Source organism: Drosophila virilis, chromosome 4 (assembly GCF_030788295.1).
Source record: "Drosophila virilis strain 15010-1051.87 chromosome 4, Dvir_AGI_RSII-ME, whole genome shotgun sequence".
Taxonomy (NCBI): Eukaryota; Metazoa; Arthropoda; class Insecta; order Diptera; family Drosophilidae; genus Drosophila; species Drosophila virilis.
In genome coordinates, this window is record NC_091546.1 from 8,471,880 (window position 1) to 8,499,094 (window position 27,215).

Genomic DNA, 27,215 nt, shown 5'->3' on the forward strand with positions numbered 1-27,215 from the left:
GTTACGTGAAGTTGGCTGCATATGGTGGACTGCGTCGTCTGAGCGCTGCCACCTGGTCATGTTTTGATAGTCGATTTGACTGGCAGCACTGAGCTCAGTGTTTTTTAATTTGTTGTTGGATTTCATACGGTACGGTTGTGCTTCGCGCTGTTTTAACTGCTGTCAAAAATGCCAACTTGTCGCATTTATTCCGTTTAAAAACAAAACACACGCGTAATGCCAAGAAACAAACAAAAGTCACAGCAACTCAGCTGTTTAGTCATTGTACAAAGTGTAATTTATAAAATTAACAAAAAGTAAATGAATTTGAATTGATTTTATGCACTGCATGCGGTCCGTGCGTTGCGTGCTTGGCTGTGTGTGTGTGCGTGTGTGTGTGTGGGTGCGTGTGCATTTGTGTGTCACAGTTTGACGGTGTGATAAAAGCAAACAAAAATCATGTGCAATTAAAGGGTCAATCACCCAACAACAAAACAATAACAATAATTAATAACAATAATAATCGCAGCAGCAACAATTATAATTATTAATAATTCACAGCCAGTCACAGAAAAAGAGGTAAATTGCACGGCTAACGAAATCCAATTTGGTTTAAAAGTCCCCCCCGCACGCGCACACACACACACACAAAGTGATGCAACGGCAGGCAAACAAAATACTTGTGTGTGTGTGTGTGTGTGTGCGAGAAAGCAACCGTAAAAGAGACAGCAAACAATAACAAAAACAAAGTACTTTGCATATTGTACAATAAATGCAGCAACATCAGCACAAAAAATTATATGATAAATATATCAATGCCACAACTTACAAGCAAAGCGTCATAAAGACACACTCACACACGCACACACACATGTGCGCAAACACCTATAGACGTGGCTCTTCTTCTTTTTGGCTTCTGCCTTGTCTGGCCAGCAAGGCGTCCCAGTCATATGTTGGTCCCCTTGCTGCCCCCACCTGCGCAGCAGCCCCCCTCCCTCCCCACACTCCTTTGCAAGACTTGTTTTTGCCCTACAGCTGTACATTACATACACACACACACACATACATACATACATACATGCTGATGGCTACATATGTGTGTGTGTGTGTGTGTGTGTGTGTGGCGCACTTGTTACAGTTCAATTTCGGTTCTCTCCGACAGCTCCCCCCGCAACGCAAAAGGTTTTTCTTTGTTTTCGCTGTCGCTTGCCTTTTCTTGTTTTTTTTCCTCCAACACCCTGTATAACTTGTTTAAGAGAGGGGGGGAGTTGTTCGTTCTGTTAATTATGCTTTACTTTGATGAACATCAAAAACAAGGAATAGAATATTCAATTACGAGTTGAGGCATATAAAATATACTATTTATAAATAAACGAAAATAAATATTAACATGATTGATAAATTTTAGACAGATTTCAAATTAAAAACTTGAATATTTAAACTAAGCTTAACATTCTGAAGAAATCTCGAAATCAACATATGCTATTATGATAGTTCTTAGGAAAATCTCTTTTTGGAGAATTTCCACAAAAAGTTGTTGAAAAGTTAATATAATTTAATAATATTTATACTTGTGCCAAAACGAAAATTCTTTGTGAATGTTGTAGAAGCAAATGTGCAGGGTATCTCGCAGTCGCACATTCCAATTGCATTTCATTTTCTAGTTGCGAATTGATTTGTTTTTGCCTAAACGTTTCTTGCTAGACCAAATTTATAAGTTAGTACACGTTAAGTGCTTTTGGCCATGGCCGAATCGAAGGTGTTGTTTATACACACACACACACACACACACACACACACACACACACACACACGTATGCTTGCATATTTCCAAGCATGTGCTAAAAATGCCTCACAATTGCAAAAATTCACATTAAACCAAATTTAAACTAATGTGAAGTGTGGAATAATTGTGTGTAGTTTATTTTTTTAATTTATTTATGTTTCTCAAATAGCATGAAAATATTAACGTTAATTACATTTAAATGCATTAAATTTTGCTAATTAATTTATGCACGCATTTTGTTTGGAGCCGCAACACACTAACAAACTCTAAGAATAATATATTTGAATAGAAAAAGCGTCAAATATCAAGTGAACTTTTAAGATTTTCAAGATTTAATTTTCATTTATAAATGAATACAATTAAATGTGCTTGATGTGAAACAAAACATTTGAATTTACATTTTTCTCATTTTGAGAACAGATAAATTTATTTATTTGAAACTTTTAAGGCCGCTTTAATCCAACAATTATTTCCATTTTGTTGGCGACGGCTTCCACTTTCACTCTTGGCCAACAACAAAAGCGATTTCTGTTTATTTTTTTTTTTGGTCACCTTCTGCTATTCCATTTTAGGATAATTGTGATTCTTATAAGGCATTCGGCTGATTTCAATTGGTTTTTAATATTATCCGATGCGGAAACAAAATGTTTTCACTTTTAATCATACTAAATATTTACAAATAAAAGCTAGGCAAATTAAATAGAATTTAAATAATATTTAAAATTTACTTATACAAAAACATTCAAAGAAGTTTCTGTTTTAGGCAACTTTTAAGTAGTTTTATGGCTCTTTTACTATTTTAATTTTTTGTCTTTTGCGAGGTATCTCAATTCCAAATGTATTTCGCTTTATCCCACTTTCGTTTCGTAACGAGTTCTTGAGTTTGGTCATGGCAAAAGTTAGCGGTTTGTTTTTTTTTTTTCGCTTAGCTAAGCTGTTGACAAACTGCAATCAGATCGGGCGACAAGAAGAAAACGAGTTTTGACACTCAGATACACTGACAACCAGATACAGATACAGATACAGATACAGATACAGATACAGATACAGATACAGATACAGATACAGATACAGATACAGATACAGATACTACTTAAGCGGCTGCTGAGTCATCGATTGATAGATTTATCCATGCTCGAGTATTAGATAAATTAATGAAATTATCGGCATGCGAAAGCGTGAGCAAAGTGTTCAATATTTTTAGAACAAATTTGTGCAAATTTTTCGGCAATATTTGCTTTCATTAATCAAAATGTCTATAGCTTGTGTCAAAAGTTTTTTATTGAAAATTCTGCGTATGTGAATATAATTTCTAAATATGAACATATTTAATAATTGAACGATGAACTGCTTTGATTTTGCTCGGTTTATTTTGGAGAACTAAAATTTGAAAAAAAAAGTTAGAAAAGCTTTCTTTATGAAATTCCTTTGCAACTATCACAAAGAATAATTGGGATACACATATATATATTTCTATATTTATTTATTCTGTGTTATGATACGCTATAAAATCCAGCATAGCGAATGATTTCAAGAGCAATAAAAACATACAAATTAGTTTGAGATTTTTATAGTTAGTTTGCGAAATGCCTTCAGATTCATAAGTCTATTTACATATGCATGTACATAATTCCAATTAACATTAGCTATGATTTCATACATATGTTAACGCTTGCATAGCTATATGTGTGTGCATGTGTGCATGTGTGGCCCAATATTCGTGCAGCTGTTCCCATTTCTTGCGGTTGGCTGCCTCAAGATGGCGCTCTCTTTCTTCCCAACACACGGCCGCCCACTTGGGCTGCTCTCGCTCTCTTGCTGCTTACCTCTTGGTGTTCCAGTTCTCCACGTGTTTGGCTCAGCTCGCAATTAGCCGTCGCGGCAGCGGACCTGTTGGGCGCGCTTGCCAAAAACAACATTAAAAAAAATAAAGAGAGAAAAAACTTTGCACGTAACCGAAATGCAAAATCAACATAATCAACACTCGAGTCGCAGATCTAACGGTGTTTGTGTATCTCATTGGTACCATTCAGAAAACTCAAAACCGGTTCCGTTTCGTTGATCGGTTCGTTTGCTCATTTGCTCTTTCGCTCCTTCGTTCGCTCGAGTTGCTCATCGAAGCGAGTCTCTCTCACTCGCAGCGTGTGCGTGTTTCTATGTGTGTGTGTGTGTGTGTATGCATGATCTAAACAATTCTTTGATATATCTACGCCTTAATATATTTTAAAGAAATGCAATCAATTCAAATTTACACATCTTTTCAGCAAATAAAAAATAACAAAAAGTTTTATTTCAATGATTGCCAAATAGCAAAATATTTACGTTAGTTAGAGCAAAAAGTTTGTTTGTAAACATAAAAATGCGCTGAAAATTGCAACAAAAGAACGAAGAAGATACAACAACCACAAATCATCTGAAAAATTAAGTGAAATCTTGTGCAGCTGTCAACGAACGTCCAAGGATATTCGACTATTTATAGCATAAATACACACATTAAATAATATGGCATAAACGGTGAGTGAAAAAATAAACACAATTAAGCTTCCTAGTTTTGCATATACTTATATGTATATATGTATGTATGTGAGTTTCTTAAGAGTGTTTTTTGACTTGATTAAGTGGGACATTGTTGGGATATTTATAGTGGGATATTTTTTGTGTAGCAAACTCAGTTACTTGATTATGTTGGCCTTTAATATTAACGTTGTGCTAATACAACTAAGTACATGTCTAATTTTCGAAAAATTCCTATAAATTGGTTGATAATTTGTCAAATAATGAAAAATGTAAATATGCAATTGGGTATTCGATAAATGAAAAGACTCACACTCAAGCCACAAACCATACAACATATCACAAAAATCATTTAACTCTCTTACTCTCTACTTCTCTGAGCCAGAGAGTCTCGGACCCGAACAAAAACGAAGTAAGCGGGGGACCAGAACTAAAGAAAATCAAATGTCACCAACATTTGTTCTAGCTGTCCCTTCTATATATGTTGTATGTGTGTGTGTGTATACTAAAGCAAGTAGTTAAGAGTGTCTGATTATTCGATCAGAACCTACCCAAATGTTCTCTTAATCTTTTAGGTTAAGTTATATGCCTATATATATATATGCAGTTCGAGTGTCAAATCAATTTGTTTAACAGCTGTTTTTAGATGATACAGCTGTTGGTAAAAGTGTGTCACTTAATTTATAAATATGCATAACTTATAAATATGAATAGGACTGGGAATTGGACTTGGAACTGCTTTTTAAATAATCGTCAATTTATTGAACTTGGCTAAATTTGTTACTTGACAGCAGTCATAGAACTGCATTCGGCTGACATTTATAGCAACAGGTATTGTTTAAGCTTTGTTTATTTACAAAAATTAAGTACTTGAGTTAGTTTTTTCCATGGCATTGCTGTCAATATTTTGAGTCGAACAACAAATTTCGCAAGCTGCGCCTTTCGGGGAAATTGTATTATTAGCATTTGAATAGTTTGATTACATTTTGGATATAACGTGATTTTTGTTGTCGTTTTGAAAAACGGTTCACAATCGAAACGGGATGAAAAATCGACATGAAAAAAGTGTGACACCGAATATCAATCAAATTCAAGAGTCACAAAAGCAACTATTGTTGAAAGCCAAAATGTAGGCACAGCACAGAGCAAAACATTCGACTGAGCACGAAACACTCACAAAAAACATTCACACACACTCACGAATAACTTTACAAACTAGCTAAATGTTTGACGGAATTTTGTTGCTGCTGCTGCTGCTGCCAACAACAACAACAATCAAGGCATGGAAAATGTGTGGAAAATCGATTAAAACAACGTAATGGAAAAACTTGGAAGCTTGCGAGAGAAAAAAAAAGTCGACAGAATTTCCGCCGTCAGAACCTTCAATCCAAATGCCACTCGTACCACTCTTTTTTGATATTTTCTGTTTACACGTTTCACCAATTGTTTTTTTTTTTTTTTTTTTGGCCAACTCGTTCGTAATACACCCATTTAGAGCAATTCTCAAAATTATGGCCGGCTATCGTTGGACTTTGTGTGCTTTGCTTTCTGCACAATTCCGGCCCAGACGCACCTTTGTCTCTGATTAGGGCCTATTACCGCTGCCTCAGCCTCGGCCCTCCATTACAATTAAGTTATATAAAATGTGTGTGTGTGGAAAATATTGTTGTAATCATCGAATGAGTTTTTTGCTATTGTCTAATTACCAGTAAAAGCGCACAATAAATTTTTGTAAATTGTGAAACATGCGCATTGGCCCAGTAGGAAATGTTTTTATAATCTGATAGAAAACGGTTTTTTAACTCTCAATTATAAAAACAGTTTCTGTTTATGTAACACAATGCATGTAAAAGCTAAAAGCTCTGATTTCGGTTGAATAATTTGGAAAATTGCACACACAAATTTATTAACACAAAACATACATATTAAACTAAGGTAATGCATAATCTAATCTATAATTATGTAAATTTTACGTATATAAAGCAGTATTTTGTATATTACCCTAATTTATTAACGTATCTGATATATTGCCACCAGCGAGGGTGGAAAAAGGGTGAAAATTATTGTGAGAAAAGAAACAAAAACCTTTTCCACCTAAGTTAGCTGAAAATGGGTGAAAAGCTGGGCAATAATAATAAAATATCTCAAAAATTGTATTCAATTATTAACAAAAGTAATATATTACCACAATCATGTGTGGAAAAAGGGTGAAAATAATTGTTAGAAAAGAATGAAGAACCTTTTCCAACTCAAAATCCACCTAAATTAGCGGAAAATGGGCGAAAAGCTGAGCAATAATAACAAAAAAAAATCTCAAAAACTATTGAAAACCGAACAAAGCTGCGCAATAATTATTGCAGAATTTTATTATAAAGAATGCAAATTATTTTAAGTAAACAAATGGTCATGAATTATTCCCCTTTATTCCGCTTATATATCAGCTGAATATGGGCGAAATGCTGGACAATGATGAAATAAAGCTCAGCTATAATCAAAGGCCGAACAAAGCCGCGCAATTGCCAATTATCGCAGCCTATGCTCTCCTAGACACCTAGCATAACAAAAAACTTGGCAAAGCCAAACTTTTTTTTATAGCATTATTTAATTTAACGCTCTGCTTAATCAGAAAAAGCTAAAACAATATTGACGCGCCGAGCATAAACAAAAGTGTGCAACTTCATAGGAAGTAGGCGCAAAGCATTAAAAACAAAAACAACAAACTTTTTTTTTTTTGTTTTTTTGGTTTTTAACACAAGCACTTAAAGTTGGCTTCGCCCATTCGATATGTTCTGGAACTGGGGCTCCTGTCTAAATTTTCCGTTTCACTGGCCATTAAAAGCGCATAAAAATAACTAGGCGAACACTTAAATTTTCAGTTAACAAACTGCTTACATTTTATACAGCTTTAATGTGGCATAAACAATCGACTAAATAAATGGCCAGCACTTAAAATATCTAAAACGTATAATCAAAAATACCTGAAGTACACAATTTGAATACAATTTTAATTGCTTGGGCTATGAAAAATTGGGTTTTTGAAAAAACAAAAAAAAAAACAAAAGTTTTCTTGTTTTCGCTTTTCGTTCTCAGCGCTGGGAGAAAGCAGGTGACGTTGCCTATGTAAGAAAAAACAATGCGGGATTTTATGGCAACAAACACAAAGACCCTTGTGATTGACTGCGAAATACCCTGCATGCGTTAATAAAATTGTGCTGGACTATGAAATACCCTGTGTGCGCTCTAACGATATAGGGAATTGCATAAACATGCATTTGTTTTTTTGAAGAAATTAGATGGGTTAAGCTTGACTGTGAAATACCCTGCATAATAGCCTGTTAATATATGGTATAGCTGCCTATATAAATACTTATTGCATGCGCTCTAATATCTGTATGTTATCCGTTTGTTTTGTGCCCTGATGAACGTATACGCCCTGCCAAATTGTTGACTACAGGGTATAATTATACACCTCATTCGACACAACGAAAATAATAATAATAGTAATGTTTGTCTAAGTTCACGGAAACTACAACAACAATTTAACTTCTGTGCGTATCTCTGTTTGTGTATCTCTTTATCTGTATCTGTATCTGTAGCTGTGACTGTATCTGTATCTGTGACTGTGTCTGCGTGTGTGTCAACTGACAGATTGAAACAGATTTAGGGCGCACCTATTCACCTATTTATTTAATTTTTTGTTATGGCACAACACGGTGTATACACATGGGTAATTCAAGTGTGTGTGTTTGCTTTTACTTTGTCGCATGTTTGAATTTTACAAATTTCTTTTTAGGTCATTTTTATGTGTGTTTTTTTGTTGTTGTTGTTGTTATTGTTGCAAATGCAATTCGTGTTGTGTTGTGTTTATCTAGAAATGATTTGGGAAAAGATAAAAACAATTTTTGCATGGGTCTGGCAATTAAAATGCATTTTTTTTTTTTTTTACCTTAACGCTGTGTGCTTTTCATGTGTTTTTCCCACTTTCCGCAAACCGGAAGTGGGCAGATAAGTGCCAGATAGCTCTTAATTTGGAAAAACAAATTTATTCAAATGGCTTAGTTTGCTGTAAACAGATATTCCAAAACTCAGATGTACTCCTAATATATTCAAAATTCAAGAGTTAAATTTTAAATTCGGCTTGAACCAGCGATCCCCATTTCCATCACGGATTCATGGATTCATGATATGGCCAAAAGTTCAGCAAATATTTTACAAAAATGATTAGTTTATTTTACAGAAAATCTAAAATTTGGCATAAATACTATTAACATTCATTTAAATGAATAATTTAGAGCATTTGCGTATTTCTTTCTTTTCGAAAGCTATGTAAATTCTTTGAGGCGTGAACACTTTCAAGTTATTTTTGTGCTTTGTTGTTCTGTTCGGATCATTGACTGCAGTCGGTGCGGATGCATTTGTATCTTCTTAGATGTTGTTCTAGCTAATCCAATCAAGCGCGAGTATTTCAGTTCAAACACAAGCATCACGCAAATAGCCCGAGTTGAACAAACAAGCACTTGCCACAGAGCGCTTTTTGTGGCTGTTGCCTAGATAATGCCGAGTTGATGTTGTGGGTCTATCTTTATAATCAGCTCGCAATCTATTTGTTTTCTTTAGTAAATACAATTCACATAACGATGAGCACTCGTAAGGCAATAAGATCAACGGCAGTAGCGCACAGCAGCTGACATGCGAATACCCTGTAAATAGAAAGTACAAGCAGTATGCCTGACTAACAGACTTTGCTGTTCCGGGAATGAAAATCTTACAAACTATGTGAATTGAATCCAAGATTATTGTACATTGAAATGATGTTACTTTTTTTCAAGACTTAATGTTAACTGGCAAAATTTGACACGGAAATATTTAACTTTCGTGCAGTTAGGCACGAAAAGTGAAGACTTTTTTGAAAACTCTGCCTAATTAATAAGACTTTCCTTCATCATGTCAAATTCATTTAACTGCAGCTTTGACAACCGCATTAACACAAAACACATACGAATTTTTTGAAGTTCTTAAGATGATTTAACCGCATGTTAAAATGTATGTTAACTTTAACAAGAGCTTGGTCTCACATGGCCTCATGTTTCAAATTATTAATTAATAAAACAGTTCAGGGCATTCACAGTCGCCCATACTCTAGTTAACAGCAGGTTCAGTTGTTGCTGTTGTTTTAGCTGTTTCTCTTCCTCTTGCGGCTTAATGGTAAATTTATTTATAATCTCAATGCGGTCCGTGTCGTCGTGTTGTCAGCCTCCTACGAGATTTTTCGTCTGTTGCTGTGCCACGTTCTCACTACAGCTATTTGCCAGACCGTGTGCTAATGTGTGCCTGTATGTGTGTGTGTGTGTGTGTGTGTGTGTGTGTTTAAGCTAAAAGTTATTTTTGTATTGATGTCCCGCTGGCTACAGCCACACACACACACACACGCACACGCACACACAACACGTGCCCTATAACACACACACACACACGCACACACAGATTTGTGTCAACGCGTTGCCGTTGTTTCTGCTGCTCTTTCTACTTGTTTAATATTTTGTGCTAATCCAATTATGTGTATATTGCATATTTTATAAACAATGAAGACAATGGGAAAATAATCACGTTTGTTTACGCATATCAAAATAATTGACGCACATTTTGCTGCTGTTTGCCCAGCTGCCGATTGTAAAACTGAATTTGCCAAGCTTTAGATTAAAACAAAATTAAAGTGCCTCAAACAATGCACATACAAATTCGCCATAGAGTAAAACTCATTTGTGACGTCAGAGTGCATGTGTGGCGCAAATAGTCGTGGACCTTGATGTCAATAGACATATTACGATTATGTCTGTTTGTGTTGCGGTTGGGGCTGGGGTTGGGGTTGGGGGGAGGCGAATGTGCGCAATCGGTTTATGACTTCGCCGTCTTATTTGCAGTTTGACGTCACAATTTATGAGCGTCGCTTACCTGTCTGAGAATCAATCACATAATTCAATCAAATTATTTGCGTAGGTGCTGCTTATGTTAACCTCTAAAACAGAAATCCCAAAAGTATGCAATGGCAAGCATGTTAAACATGTTATTAAAATGCGGCTGCATCTTCTAATAAAATGCACTCGTTTGCCCATTACAGCTCACAGCACACATAACATAATGTAAATGTAAATGAAAATGTAAATAACAGAGGGAAATGCACGCTATTTGCTGTTGTTGTTTTTTAACCTTGAAGTGAGATAATGAGCAAAAATGCTGACAGCTGAGCTTTATATACTTTATAACATTTACTTAATACGCTTATTGTGATGTGCAGACAATTAACAAGACATTTTTTTGTAAGCTTTTCAATTTGTTAGATCTTCATATTGTTCTAGAAATGAGATCTATTCTGTAAAAATTCTGTTAACAGTTGCCTAACATTACAAAGTTAATAGAATCTAGAATATTTAGTTTACATGAAGAACACACTTGAATTCCAATTAATCGAAATAAACATAAATTCTTGTTGTTCTTCAGAACCAGACCCAAGTACAACTATTTGCCATGCAAAATACGCCGCAATTTTTTAGTTTTAACATTCATGCTATGTACATCTATTTATATATCTTTATATATCTATCAGAAAGATCGCTTACTTATATATCTGTTCATATGTCACGTCCTTTGTGGGTTATTCCATAGTCTGAATATCTGACTATCAGCGCTCTGCTGATGCGGATCACGCACTCAGATCCCAGTTTTCTGTCTGGTTCTTCGGTCTTTGTCTCTGCGGGCGTACATTGAACCTGAACCCCAACTGAACTGAAGTCTGATGCGGCTGATGAAGCTGATGTAATTAAACACAAATTGTGATAATCGGAGACTGTACAAATATAAGAATTTCTAAGTGCACACAGTTAGTTCCGTATGTTTTTTCCACTTCTTTTTTTTTGTTTTTGCTGTCAACATTGACTCTGAGATTGTTTTGGGTGTTTGTCTCTGGCTGTGTGTGTGTGTGTGTGTGTGTGAGCGTGTGTGTGTGCTGACTTTTGGCCAAAATGGTAAAGGTCATTAATGCGCAAAAAGTTTTCAAAGCCACTTCTCAGAGCGCCAAATAAAGAAACTTGTTTGAGCAACAGACTCGTAAATTGTCCAGCAGGTTGGCGCTTTCAATGGGGCATGTGTCATGCTTTGAAGTGACTTTCGTATACCCTTACAAAGGGTATGGAAATGTTGTGCTGGAATATGTAACGCTTTAAGGGAGTCTTATTCGATCTTTGTCTTAAAAGCTATGGTAAAAAATATGTCTTTGTATTTCAAGATATCTTATCGTATCAATATCAGCTTTCATATATTATTTACATATATATCTATTGAAAGAATCGACAACCACGCAATTCTTCTGATATATCTGCCAAGCTGTAGGTGATATTGTCTACAAGGCTATTCAATATTCGGCGCATCCATTTATATTCGTATTTTTATTTCATTCTGTAATTCACTTTTTATTCTCTGTACTGTTTAATTGCCCGTCCGCTTCATTCATTTAGTGTGCTTACATTTTTAGAATCCTAATAGATATTTTGAGGCAATCATCAAAAGTGTTCATCGAGTGTGTGTACGGAAAGTGAATACAATAATTGCAGTGACAAAATGTATTTTAATTCAAAATGCATTCATTGTTCCTTGCACATAACTCTAAACGGGCATGCATCGGGCTCGCAGTTCTATATGTACAATATTCATGCAATAAATATGAGTTTGTTCAAACAGGAAGTGAATATGCAAAACTTGTTTTTCCGTCGTTGATTCGTTGGCTTCTTTTGGTTTCTGTGTTAGTAGTAAAACTACAAACACTCACAAAGCTTCGCGCTTCTTAATATGACAGCTGTATATAAAGTTTTACTTTGAACTAGATTAGGTTTCAATTAGTTGCTGTTTAGAGCTGGAAATTCATCTTATATAGTCTGACTCAATGTGTATTCCCAAAAAGCAATTAACTGCATTCTTGATGCGAACAAAAGAGCTGAATTGCACACATGTGACGCATCTAATAAATTTGTCTAAATTTACACATAGTATAAAAAGGGTACATGAACATTAATACACTTGAGTCATACCTTCGCGGCAATAAACCAACTGCTGTCCTTCTTATGTTACATACTTACAAGTTGATGTAATAAAAGAGCTATAAAATAATAACGTCTAGACTGACAATCAAATAAGTTCACGAGTCACTGGTTCAAAGCGCACAGCCATAAGCAAAATATTTCTCAGACATATTCAGTTTATGAAAATAAATAAATAATAAATAAGTACTAGCCTAGCGTAAAGTTATCAATAAGATAATTGAACCATGCTTTTGAGTCACTAGTTCGTTCTTTGGAACCAAAGCGAATGCCAGATAACTGAACTGAACCAAACTATATTTTAGTTCAAATCGCGGAACTAGCAAAAGTTCTGCCTTGCTGTAGCCTATAACTAACTTATGTATACACGACTAAAATATATTTCAAAGTAGAACAGATCATTTGAAGCCTAAACAAATGATCAAATGGACAAATACAAATATTTCCTTTTCTCGGAACTCATAGATTGGATGAGTGCGCACTTTGAGATACAATTTGTTCATTTATGGGATACATCTCAGCTGATAAAAATGGGTGCAAATGATAGATGATAATTGCCGGCACTCGAATATTCCATTTGCCAATTGATAAGAGCTGCGGAACTGTGCTGATAATTATGCACATTGGAGACAGCAGCTGTTTTCAAGTCTTTGAAAATTGTTTCATTGTTGCTGTCTGGCCAAAGTCTTCTTCATTTTCCACTGCCATTGTTATAGTATATATTTTGTTTTAGAGGCACATTTGCGCAAATAGAAAAACTGTTGCCCATAGAAGCAGCCGTGGAAGCAATTACGAAAATATATTGTATAAACAAGCTGATAAGACTGCGGACATTTTTGAAAACTAAACAATTAGAATTATGGCAACGCATCGTGCCCAACTTTACAGATACACTTACACAGACACACACACACACACACGCATTACCAAGTAACTAGTCTCAACGGAGAGACATATCCGACTACATACTCTACTCTACTTTGCTCTACTTTTCTCATGTAATGCTGCATGGCCTCGACCGTTTTTATTTGACATTGATGATTTGATAATCTCTCTGCGTACGTTTTCTTTTGGTTTTTTTTTTTTATTATTTCGTTTTAATTTTTCCCTGGCTAAGCTTTAAGTAAAACCACAAACGTCGCCGAGACCGGAAAGTCTATTGTGCGCGTAAACTTCATGTTCAAGCTCTACGTAAAAAGCGCAAACTTTGTACACAATTATGTTGGGCAATTTGTAATTTACTGCCCGAGTTTATGTGCAAACATACACAAAGTGGCATGATCTTATACCCTAACAGCAGGTACACTGATTTAGCTAAGAGCCATGTCTTTTGTATTAAGAGAACTACTGAGAGATAGATAGATACATGAAAAGATAGATAGATTCGCAAAAGATAGATAGATAGATATGTTTTAAAACTGACAACGATCGTTTATAAATGAAAACAACAAATTATTTATTATTTGCAAAATATTTTTATTAAAATATCTAATTAAGTTCAAGTACAAAACATCTTACTTACAATTATTCATGTAGATTTTTTTTTTTTGTACATTTTGTCGCTATTCTATTAGTTATGATATAATTTCCTTAATTATTCTTTAAAAAAATAGAAATCGCTAAAACATATTTAGCACATAGTACGTATTAATGCACATTGCATTGCGATAAGAAATTCTCAATATTAAATTAAAGCGCTCGGGCAGCATATTTCAATGATAAGAATTTTTGTAAGATTATAAAGTTGCTTGACTTTGTGACCCATATTTCGGTAATCAAATAATAAATACATTGAGGGAATTTTGTTACGATTAATAATGGAATGCTAAATGCGTAATTCAAATGTGAAGACTATATATATATATATATATATATGTTAAATGATTCCCAAAACAAATCGTAATTATTTAGTATCTAAACTGGTTCGCTATTTGATTGAAATTGAACTCGTTCAAGCTCAGCTTGGAACTGGTTCATAAATATTTTCAAATTGTTTCCATACATAAAACATTTTCCACCATAAAAGTATTAAAATTTAGGCCAATGGTAAATATTTTGGGGGAATTCGGCCACAAAACAAAATATCATAATTTTGTTTTTCCCAAGAAAATTATACAATGTCAAATTTCTTGCCGGGCAGCAATTAAATTTTGCCCAATAGGATTTTTTGTTGCCAACTTTAAAGTAACTTTTCGTTTTGTTTATTTTTTTTTTCAAGACAAATGCAAACTCGAGTTTCCAAATGCCAAATGCGTCCCTCAGTGCGACCATTTGCTGCAATTGAGACATTCGTAGGGGAAGGCTTTATTTTTGTTGTTTTTGAATAACTAAAAAAAAAAGCTGTCTGAATGCGAGGGGCTTCCCCCACCCACCCAAATGACTCGCCGAGCACAACGCCAACGGGCTGTTGTGAGTGTTAGATGGACTGTATCGGATTTCAGGTCGGTTGAGTCAGTGTTTCGGCTCGTTTCGAGCAGAGGGAGCAACTAATCCTCTTAACCAGTTGGCAACATATTTGTGCACCTCACTCCACACACAATGCACAATGCAATACGCAGGCATTGTACACAATGCAATTGTATAAATTATTATTATTGTTAATTGTGCAAAAAGTCACATGTCACTTTCAATGTGCCACACACAGCGAGCTGGGCGCGTTCGTTGGCTCGTTGCCTCGGCCTTTGTTGCTCTAATTGTTGCCCAAGATCTGTGCCCATCTGCGTCTGGGTCTGCCTCTCGAATCATCTGGGCGGCACGCAAAGTTGCCACCTGAGTCACTCGCCGCGAGTTGAATGGACGGCATGTTGCGGCTTTGCGGCTTCTGCTCGGCCACAGTTTTGATCTTGTTTGTCTTTGTTCTTCTGCTTGTGCATTCCCAAGCATTGGCCTCGATTATTAGCAACGGTATAGTTAGTTAGTCGGAGCACCGTTAATCACGAGCTTCAGACGACGCTCCAGCATATTTTGCATATCGACAATAAGATATACCCAAATGGCAATTCCGTCTAATGAATTAGTGCCGTCCGTCGGACAAGTGGGTGTGTTTCGGCAACCGGTATTTCTAATTGTTCGTGTAAATGTATCTGTCGCTATAAATGTATCTGTATCTGTAGGTATAGAGTGTATCTGTATCTGTATTCGTGGCCATTGGTAATGGTTCATGCTTTGGCCAGCTTTGAAGGCCATGCGGTTCCACTTTGGTTGACAGTGCGTCATGCCTAACTGGATTATGTATGTCGTTTAAAAAGTTATGCAAAACTAAATGACAATACACATTGGAATACATGGAAAATTGCAAATAGGCAAAAGCAATAATACTTAGTTGAAGTCGCCAGAATGACGTGCTCTTAATTAACAGCTGACCTATTGCAATTTGAATATGTTGGCGAATGTTGAAACACTTTCAGAACAATGTAATCTACTGTGGCAGAAGTATATTATAATTATCCATTCACATTCGACTAACATATGTTTGTTAGTTGTTGCCTCAAGCTTATTAATGTAACTTATATATTAAAACACATTTCTAGTTAAATTTTCTTTTAAAATTTGCATATGACTTGAAAAACAGACTTGCAGCTTGCACATTTTCATATCAACTAAATGTTAAACATTTTCAAGCTACTGGCAACGCCACGTCCATAAACTGGCAACACCTTTCATAAAGAGAGCGAAATAGGAACCAGGAAGAACATATACAGGAAGAAAGAGAGAGTGAGAGACAGAATGCTAAAATACGAATTCAAATTTAACATCATGGTAAAGTAGCTTGTAACTTTAATCACGAAACACTTTCGTCTGTAAAAAATTGCATATTATGAAAAAGTTTTATCCCTCACATGACCATACATCTTTACATTTTCCTTTTGAATTTATAAGCAAGAAAAAAAAAACTTACATACACTAGTTATGTAATATCTACCATCATTTGCGTTTTATAATCAACGTCACGACAAAAACCCATCCGGTGATCAGCAGTTGGTCCACTGTCTCAGGTCCCAACTCATTGCTGATGGGACAAACTTAATGCTATACATTATCTTTAATTACCGAAAATTCAAGTAGACTTTTTAGTTGATTTCATATTGTAATCACCTTTGTACTTTCACCACGCACAATGTCAAGAATGTCAGTTCTCTTTAAATAAGCACAGATCCTGAGTTATATCAGCCAAATGACCTGTGAAAATTAACTCGTTCGAGTAATTGGAAATGACAGATGATTGAGAAAATGTATTTCTTCATGAAAAATTAACATGAACCTACATAGAGTTGTTAACCATGCGTAATATACGTATTTTTATTGGATATTTCAAGCGTAGAGCACACTTGAAATGCATTCCTTATAATATGCAGCCACACTGAAAATATGGTAACACTAAAGTAGAGATAAACGGCTGTACGCAGATAACGCATGCTCTGAAATAGGCTAACACTGTAAAACTGTTATACTGTTAAAAAAAAACTCTCACAAGAACGTGGTCACACCGAAACACAATCACACTGCAAATATGGTTACACTAAAGTGCAGTCACGAAAAAATACGGTTACACTGAAAGCTAGCGTCATGGCAACCTTGTTAACAAGTACTTCATGGTCCTTCAATGGGATTACACGATAAAAGCCATGTCCTCCATTGTAACTGTTTTTTTTTTTTTTTGTTTTTAATCCAATCCTTAATAAAACTGTTTTTCTGTGCGCTCTGAAAACCTTCGCTCTGGATGCAAAAAAAAAAAAGAAAGAAATTTCAATTATAATCCATCAATATTGATGAATTTAATTCATTTTGTGACTCCTCCATTTGGGACACGGACTAGGCCGGATAAAAAATTGCATTGGCTGTTGGCCAAAAAATACGAGGCAGAAGAGCACAAGCACAAGAGTAGGAATTTATAACATTTTGTCATTTTGGATGCGCAGATGCGACGTAAGCGGCAACTTTTGCTGTGACACCAAAAATGGAAAAACATGAAAGCAATAAGCTGAGCCATTTGTGGGTCAGCACGAAGAGCCGAATAGAATATACGATAGGGTCCCCCCTTTTTGGGTCTAGTCATGCGGGCGGGGGGGGGGGCCAACTACTTGCCAGGTTATATACTATATGAGCATTAAGAGCGGCACATAATTGGTTAAACTGGCTCAGTGCAGTCCGGGCTCAACATTAGCCGGGCATTTGCCCCAGCAAATGGGTCAGATTGGAAGCCGTAAATTACGTTTAAACAGAGTAGAACCAGAACTTGGAGCACGGCAAATCTTCAATTAGCCGCCGCTCATGCAATTTACATGAGCCGAACCGCGTGCCAGAGTCGAGCAGCAGGGAGGGATTGAATGTGCCAACGGCACAGCAGGTGGAACCGTTTGGCCATTTGCTGATTATACGCATGAGTATGAAAGCGAAAGCGAGTATATTGGTTTTAGAGACTGTTCGACTTGCTGTGCATATCTGAAAATATAGTTCTTATATCCCTAAATCTCCTGATGATATCCTTTAAACAAGACAAAAAGTTCGAAATTCTTTGACTGCAGTTTCCAGAGTTTTGGAGACAAAATAAAGCAGTTTCGAATTATGATTGCCCATGAGCTTCATATATATCTAGATATCTTTAAATACAATTTCAAAGCAGTTTTTGTTCTACAAATGAGTATTTCATGCAAGCCCCTTTTGATCCAATACAATATTGATATAAAGAAAAGAAGAGTATTTTGCAGTCGGTCAACTATTTGCTTTGGCGGCATTGCCAATCGATAACTCTCTGCAATGACCAAAGACTGCCACATCTGCATACATATATAGTTTTATATATATATATATATATTTGTTTATAAATGTGGGTGAATGTGGGCGTGTTCGAGTGATGGGCCATGCTTTAGTTGTTGCTGTTGCTGCTCTTTGCGTAGCCGCATATTAATGAAAGGGAAATCAGCAGCTGACGTCGCGTCGCGTCGAGACTTGCCACTGCGTCTTTTGTTGGCCGCCATTCATACGTCGTTGTTGTTTGTGCCCAGCGCCAAGCTGTGCGTCCTCGTCCTCAGCCCTTTTCGAGAAACGAGTCCACAGCCACATGGTCGTGTAAAGTGTGTATTTTTAATCTGAAACGGCACCAGCCTCATCCTTCAGCTAATGCCCGTGCCCCAAATGTTTGCCTCTTCAGCCTCCAAGCGAGCTGTTTCTCATGTGTGGCAGTTCATTGGGGTATGGAGGCGTGGCATCGCTAAAGTGCTGACTGGATGGCGCCTTCCGTAATTATTCCGCATGTGCAGCAGCTCATGGCCACTTGTCGTTGGCTGGCACAAAGAGATTTAAGGCACAATTAGTCGTGCAATAGAATCCAACACTTCAGGACACCCGGAAGTTGAAGCGTACAACGAATCTCTCACATGACATGACTTCTATAGAAATGCGTAGTCCAACAACCTGGCATGGCCAGACTTACTGACACTGCCAATCAACGCAGTCAGCTTATGGATGGTGAGGGAATTGCAGAAAATGATGATATGAAACTTTGCCCGAGCAAGGCCGGGTAATAACTGCTAGTTCTTAATAGCTTTTCGACTTTCTTTTTCGCATTTAAATGATTTAAAATCTTGTCTTTAGTCTTCACATAATTGCCTTCCTCTGGTTGGTTCTGGATAAATATAAATATAATAATTCAAATTTAAATATTATTTTATTGATATATGTTCTTTTATTATCCTGTTTGTATTATTATATGCTCATATTTTTATCAATACTTAGTTAAATCCTAAATTCCTAAACGGTCTGTTATTTTACTTAGAAAAGATATTGTTAAGACATCAATCAAGTGGATTTTCTCACGTATATTCAACATATAATCAATCATTTTCTTCTCGTTTGTTGTTTGCAGAATTATGCCACAAAGCTTTAGCACAGGAAAAACGCAAAAGAACTGATTGAATGTTCGTGGAAAACGGATGATTTTTTTTTTTTAACATAAATGCAACATTATGTCAGCCACGAGATCCGGTCCACAGCAAACACATACAGAGCAGTATACGAATCCCTCCTTCGAGCAGGAACTCAGCCCGGCCACAGGAGCAGCAACAACAACAACAACAGCAGCAGCAGCAGCAGCGGGAGGAACAAACAAAAGCACCGCAGGCTCGGTGATAGGAACTGACCCGGACACAGGCATTGGCGCCGCAATCGGTTCGAACTCAGGCTCAAGTTCAGGTGCAGGTTCAGGTGCAGCTGCCGGTGCCGGTGCCGGTGCAGGTGCAGGTGTATGCATAAGCGATGCCGAGACGGGCACGACACATCGCAAAGGTCACAGGTGAGAAAATGTGCAATGGCACGACATTAGTCAAGGCATTTGCTGCGATCCAAAACGCGAGCATTTACATAAATTGACACCTTGCCAGTGCAAATACAGCCCGACATTATTCTATGCGATACACAAAATAACAAGTCGAATGCCTGAATATTTGTATATGGGCCTAGACTTCAGAGCTCTGTTTGGCAGCAGCTCGTGCGGCCTCAATAATTCATTAGGGATAACACACAATCGATGGCAGTCGATTACGACGACTCGGTCAAATATTGAAATATTGATAGACTATATACCACGACCTCCCTCCTCAATGCACAAGTCAGCGCTGTCGCGCTGTCAGGCACGTGAGCCTTTTGACCACATTCAGTTACTTCGCGAGTTCTCTGTCTAGTCGGTTGGTTGGTTGGTTGGTTGGTTAGTTGGTTAGTTGATTATGTAGCTGTAGTTGCCAAGTAAAAGAATTGGCCGCTGCCCTGAAACGAAAAGCCTTTGTCTGGCATTGAATCGCAATATTGCAAGTGAGTTGTCCTCGACCGCAGTCCTTCAATTTGCACATAGGCAAGTTCTAGGCCAGCAATTGGTACTTGAAGTTCTTCCATCAATTCCATGTTTTTGTCTTTTTCTTTTTTTGCATCTTAATTGACATCATTTCTGATGGCCTTTAACAGATTGTGTTGTTTTTCTAAATTCTTTACAGACTTTCGAAAGTTATTTTGTAGTTTAAAAAGCAAAAAGAAAAAAGATAATTTGTAACGCGCTTTGAGAGATCTTCAGGAATGAATGAATGAATCTACTTGAGCGATATTCTCTAGTCGAGTACTTTTTCTAAATATATTGTTTAAGTGGAGCATGCCAAAAGTTATCGATTGATTGTGTTATCGATCATTTGATATGTAGCTTAGGATTTTTCTTGAAGTACCGCCAATATTATGGACCAACATCTACTTGAGCGGTATCTGCTAGTCGAGTACTTTTTGTTTAGTGAAGCGCATGTTGATAGCATGTCAAAAGTTATCGATTGATTGTGTTATCGATCATTTGATATGTAGCTCAGGAATTTTCTTGAAGTTCCGCCAATATTATGATTAGTTCATAGTTGCCTGATCATTAAAACGTCAAAATTTTGAAAATTAATTGAAATTTTTGTTTTTAGCTTGTTTCAAAATTGAAGTTTAGATAACTTTTCGGCGAAGAAAAGTCATGAGAATAGTGTGGTACAGGAGCTGATTGTTTTTGTCTACTTGCAGGCGACAGGAATCAATGTACCAGATGACAGGCCTCTATTCGGAGACGAACAGCGGCGACGATAGCAGCATAGATGCCACCCACGACGGCTCCCATGTCGGCGAGCCGTCCAAGCCAACGACGCTGACCACCACGACGACAACGACGATGATGACGACGCCGATGACAACGTCCATGGATAATGTTGTCCTCAAGTGCCACAGTCGACAGCCATCTGCTGCTGTGACGGCGGCCACCAAGTGCTCGAGTGCCGATCATCAGCGGGATGATGACGAGGATGAGGAACAGTTCCGTACGCGAGACTGCGGCATATTGAATTGCCGGCCGTATGGCATACAAAGATTTGCTAGGATTAAGATATTTGTGCTGCTGCTCTCGCTGCTGGTGATGATGCAGCAAGCGCTGAGCTCCGGCTACATCAACTCGGTGATAACGACCATTGAGAAACGCTTCGAGATACCCTCCAGCTATTCGGGCCTGATCGCGTCCAGCTATGAGATCGGTAACGTGATAACCGTCATCTTTGTCAGCTATTTGGGCAGTCGTCGGCACATACCCGTCTGGATTGGGATCGGGGCGGTAATCATGGGCATTGGCTCGCTGGTGTTTATGGTGCCGCATTTTACGGGCGAGCCCAATCCGGGCATTGCGATCAAGAACAAGAGCAGCGATAACATTTGCCGCAGCGCATTGGTACGTGACCAAGACATGGATCTCGGGCGACTTTCAAGTGGTCTCTCCAATCAGCCGCTGGCGCCGCACACGCTGCGCGAGGACAATTGCCTGGAGGGCAAGGCCTCCACGACAGGTCCCGTGCTGCTCTTTGTGCTCGCCCAACTGCTGCTCGGCTGCGGTGGCAGTCCGCTCTTCACGCTGGGCACCACCTATGTCGACGATCATGTGCGCACCGAGAGCTCTTCGATGTACATCGGCTGCATGTACAGCATGGCAGCCTTTGGACCAGTTGTTGGCTTTCTGCTTGGCGCCTATTTGCTTTCCTTTCACATGGACTCGTTGGGATCCACCATTATATCCATAAGTGAGTACATTTTTCAAGCTATTAGCTATTATTGGTTAACAGCTAACTAATTAGAGCTGTCAAGCCGAGTAAATAAAGCTTTTAAGAACTTGTTCAACACTAGTTGTTTACATATAGCCACATTTTACAGCACTGTAATGGACATTTTTGCACTAAATGCTTCGCTGTTTAAGTTTGTTACAGATCCATTCTAAAACTGTCACAAAGCTAAAGTTTAATTAAAGTTAACACTAATCTATAATGCCAACAATAACCAATGCTGTGAATCAGAAAGTGCAGAGCCTTTCAGTGACCTTTTAATACTGCTTGGTCGCTTAAACCACTTTCCAACACTGCAACAAATCTTGCAACTTATTATTAGGAAATAACATTTTACGCTGATAATAGACCATGTTAATTCTGTATTGTTAAGCATAGCGAAAACACTTTTCAACACTGATCAATTCTCTTTGTATACCGTTATACCAAAGACCTTATAAACACTAAAAACTTATATGTATGCTTGTGTATCTGTATTGAAATGACTTTAACCTTTGCTTAATTTCAGCGCCCGGCGATCGTCGATGGGTGGGCATGTGGTGGGGTGGCTTTCTGCTCTGCGGCGTTATACTGCTCGTCGTGGCGGTGCCATTCTTCTCCTTCCCCAAGGTGCTCACGCGCGAGAAGAAGAAGATAAGGAAAAGCAGTGTTGTGCAGCTGGCACTGCCCAACAATTCGACCGCTGCCGCCACAGACGAGCTGGGCAAGGTGAAGAAAGAGATTGTGGCTGTGACGAGCAAGGAGGAGGAGGCACATGCGCCGCCCACGGTGGACACTGGCTATGGCAAGGACATTAAGGACATACCGCAGTCAATGTTGCGCCTGGTCAAGAATCCCGTTTATATTGTCACCTGCCTCGGCGCTTGCATGGAACTGATGATTGTCTCCGGCTTCGTGGTCTTTCTACCCAAATATCTAGAGACTCAGTTCAGTCTGGGCAAGAGTCAAGCAAACATATTCACCGGCTCGATCGCCGTGCCCGGCGCTTGCATTGGCATCTTCATTGGCGGCTGCGTCCTGAAGCGATTCCAACTGAAGCCCAAGGGCGCTGTGCAGTTCGTGCTGATCACTAACGTCATCTGTCTGGCCTGCTATGCTATGCTGTTCTTTCTGGGCTGTGACAATCTGAAAATGGCCGGCACCACTATACCCTACTACACTAGCTCCAAGCATGGCTCGACCTTGGATCAGCCCTTCCAGGTTAATCTGACGGCGGCGTGCAATTTTGGCTGCGAGTGCCTAACCAGCGAGGTGGAGCCCGTTTGCGGCAACAATGGTCTGACCTACTTTAGTCCCTGCCATGCCGGCTGCACCGCCTTTTCGTCCAGTTCCAACTATACAAACTGTGCCTGTGAGTATGCCATCCAGCAGTCGCTCTAAACTCATTAATTCTTCTCTTCTCTTTTGCAGGTGTTCACGCCAACATCTCGAGCAATATTTATCGCGGCGCCGGCGGCAGCCAGGCGCAGGCATTGAGCGCCAGCGAGGACTTTGCCGAGGTAACTGTTGTGCCGGTGGCCACCGCTGGACCCTGCGCCACGCCCTGCCGCACCATTTACCCCTTCCTTATACTGCTCTTCTTTATGACATTCATTGTGGCGTCCACCCAAATGCCATTGCTGATGATCGTGCTGCGCTCCGTATCCGAGGAGGAGCGCTCCTTCGCCCTGGGCATGCAATTTGTCATATTTCGTCTGTTTGGCTATATACCAGCGCCCATACTCTTTGGCAACCTCATCGACTCCACATGCCTGCTCTGGAAGTCGTCCTGCGGCGAGAAAGGCGGTCGTTGTCTCATCTACGACATTGAGAAGTTCCGCTACAAGTAAGCAACAAGATTCGCTGGAGACCAGAATATATTACCACAAACCTTTCTCCTTAGATACGTGGGTCTGTGTGCCTCTGTTAAACTGGTTGCGCTGTTCATCTTCATTGTGGACTGGTGGCTTGTGCGCAGGCGCAAGCAGCTCGAGAACATGAAGCCACTGAATGCTAGCGATCCCATTATCGGATCCATCATCAGTCTAGACAAACGTGAGTCCAAATGCCACATTGCCCATAAAAGCATCAAATGTATTTAACTGAATATAACTTATGTTAATCAATATACGAATACCTTTCGTGTTTGCATCGAACAAATATCTTTCATATGCCTCCTTTTACATTTTTTTATGTATCCTTTCAGTGTTTGAGGAGAAACTGACTGGTGGCGATCCGAACACTGGCTTTGTTGCAGGCAATGGCGAGCTGATTATCCCAACTGATATACTGCGACACTCGCGCAACGACTCACGCACCATGCAGCTGGAGTACTGGTAAGATTGCCTCCATTAGGGTTCGAACTATTTTTAACCATAATCCCTTGCAGCTACGACAAGTGCGGCAATGTGTTGCCGGCAGTGAACGCATGTCTGGCGCCGCAGACCAAGTCGAAGAAGCATTTCCGCAGCGCTTCGTGTGATGTGAAGATGATTAAGAGCTTTGCCAAGGATCACAATGTGGCGAGTAGCGCTGCAGACGCCGCGGGCGATAAGTACAGGAATCTAAAGAAGCTGCAGTCGCACACTCGCAATCACTCCACGGATCTCAATCCGCATGATGTGCGGCACAAGACGCTGCGCGATGATCCAACGCTGCCCATACGCTACATACAGAACCAGCTGCGCCCGCAGGACTGTGCCGAAGAGGACGACGACGATGAGCTAACCACTGGCTGTGGCCACTTCGTGAAGAAGCATTCACGCAATCACAGCTACGATCAGATTTATATGCCCAACAATATACGCTTCGATGCTGATTTTCTGCGACATCCGCATTCGCATCACAGCAATCCCAAAAAGAACGTCAATGTGCTGAAGAACGTGGTCTCCGATGCCAGCAAGTTGAAGAATTCCAATGAGACCGAGGCCAGCTCCGGATCGCGTTGCCACTCACGCAACAATTCCAAGGATCTGAACAGTCAGGCTGCCTTAGTGGAGCCATCGTCCAGTGGTCTCAGCATTCTGCGTCATCGCCGCACCAGCTCGAAAGATCTTAACTACAGCGTCCTGGCCACCGGCAACAGCAACAGCACCATAGAGGCCCCGACAACAGGTGCTGCCCAGAGCCGTGCAATACAGCAACAGCAGCAACAGCACACCCGGAATTTGTCGCATCACAAAATTCAAATCGATGACGATCGCAACGAGCTAATTACAGATAATGACGATGACGAGGAGTCGGCTTCGATCCGTCTGTAGTTGCGGTAGTTGAACATGTTCCTGTGCATAGCGTAGCAATCTCTCCAATGTCTCACATAGCTTTAAGCTGATTCGGTTTGTAACAGCAGCAGAAGCCTATATAAACACATTCCAGGCGTGTGCGTGCGTGCAACCAAACCCTTGTCCGACTATATTATTTCCTTATAAGTTGTAACCAGCTGCTTTACATGTACTTACAACCAAGTGTTCAATTGTACTTTCCTCATAGTGAACAACAAACGAAAAATAATGTTTTTTATACAATATTTAAACTGGTTCACACCGAAGTTCACACAGTTGGAGCATTGCAACAATATTTATATATATATATGCATATATATATATATATATATATATATAGTTTATTTATTGTGTAAGCATACTGTAGGAACATATTGTAGTGTTAGCTCCTTGTGATAGGCATATTTTATATTGTATACGTACCATTTATATTATAAGTGCTATTTGAGTGTTCCTCGAGAGCCGAAGGAAGATACAGTCTGTCTAATCACAAAAATGTGTACACGATTTTCATGATTATCTTCTATAAACCATCTCGGCTCAGTTCAATCGGAACACATGTTGCCAGCTGCCAAATTATTCAAGTCAGATTCATGATATACGCGATATCCGATGAGCCCCTCAAAAAACATACCCATTTTTAATTCCAGCCTGTAAGAATCGATGTGAACAGCTCCTGATTTTTTTTTTATCACTTTTTCTTTTTTGTCAATCCCAAAAAGCTTTTACTCAATACTTAGTGCAATCTCGGTTTCGAAATGCAAAATTTATTATGTATAAACAATAACAACAACAACAGAAAAGATGTAAAAACAAATAAAAGGAATACGCAGCTGAACTAACAATATCAATATATTAACAATTGTCAATGGAAATTGTGCTGTGAAATAATGTGTGAGAAAAAAAAGAAGGAATTATAATAACGAAACGAATGTTAAAAAAATTGCAATAATAGAATATAACAAAGCTAAATGAATTTCTATTGCAATCTCTATTTTATGTATGTTGTGCAAAAATATATAAGGAACTCATATCAGAGCCAAATGGCAAAAGTTGGCTCGACTCTCACACAGAAGGAGTATTTTGAAAAGAACGAATTCCTTACTTTCCTGTTTTAGCATAACAATGAAGCCACATTTTAATACAAAGTGTCGTACTTTAAGCGATAATGCCTTAAATATATCAATTAAATATACACAAAATGGAAATGCGTATGCATTTTAGTTAGCAAGTAACTACTTAAGCCCTACTAAGTGTCTGTTGATTAAGTAAATGTAGTTAGTATCTGTTGGATACGTGTAATACAGTTGCATCTGTTTATTGAAGGATTGTCTAGCTTTCGCGATTATTCCACGTGTGATTTCTAATGTTCGATGTAGCGCAATTTGTCGTATTCAATTATTTTCAAATAGATGTATTTACAAAAACCGTTCCGGTGCGTATGCTATAACTTGTATTTAGATAACAACTAAGCATATATCTTAAGTTTACAGCAACAAGTCACATACTAACATGCAACAATAATAACAATAACAACAACAACAACAAATCGAGCACTCCCTGGCAATGAGCACGTGCTCCACTCCAATAGATATGCAATTATACACTGAAATGATCTGTACAATATAAATGGATTTTAAAAACAGACACACACAAACGCACACAGTTTAGCTGCGTGACTATTAGGTGCGACTAAATTAAACATGAAAGATATTTAGGATTTTAAGAAATGCATATTTTTATTTAGTGAAAATATTGTATAACTAAACAATATGAAATGAAAACATGAGACTACAACAGATATAAATAATAAATGTACTAGACAAATGCATTATGTTAGTTTTATTAAATATAGAATTTTCACATAATATTTTACTTTAGCTACAATAATCAGTATTCCGATAAGTATTTGTTTTTATTTTGGTCCAGCTCGATTTAACTCTAAATTATAATTTAATCAAAAGACCTTTAAACG

General features: G+C 38.3%; 1 protein-coding gene across 1 annotated transcript; it reads left to right on the forward strand.

Moving 5' to 3' along the window:
- Nucleotides 1–115: 115 nt before the first annotated feature.
- Nucleotides 116–27,071, forward strand: Oatp30B (Organic anion transporting polypeptide 30B). Its single transcript, XM_002052422.4, has 9 exons — nucleotides 116–558; nucleotides 4,030–4,279; nucleotides 19,235–19,660; nucleotides 20,905–21,941; nucleotides 22,489–23,331; nucleotides 23,391–23,805; nucleotides 23,863–24,014; nucleotides 24,166–24,295; nucleotides 24,349–27,071. The coding sequence occupies exons 3-9, from the start codon at nucleotides 19,335–19,337 to the stop codon at nucleotides 25,217–25,219; spliced, it is 3,774 nt and encodes a 1,257-aa protein (XP_002052458.2). The 5' UTR covers nucleotides 116–558; nucleotides 4,030–4,279; nucleotides 19,235–19,334; the 3' UTR covers nucleotides 25,220–27,071.
- The last annotated feature ends 144 nt before the right edge of the window (nucleotides 27,072–27,215 follow it).

What these genes read in the sequence shown, in the direction of transcription:
- Oatp30B (XM_002052422.4), top strand. Translation starts at nt 19,335, where the DNA reads ATGTCAGCCACGAGATCCGGTCCACAGCAAACACATACAGAGCAGTAT. An exon ending in CATCATCAGTCTAGACAAAC is followed by an intron (nt 24,015 to 24,165) that starts GTGAGTCCAAAT and finishes GTATCCTTTCAG; the next exon opens with TGTTTGAGGAGAAACTGACT. An exon ending in ACCATGCAGCTGGAGTACTG is followed by an intron (nt 24,296 to 24,348) that starts GTAAGATTGCCT and finishes AATCCCTTGCAG; the next exon opens with CTACGACAAGTGCGGCAATG.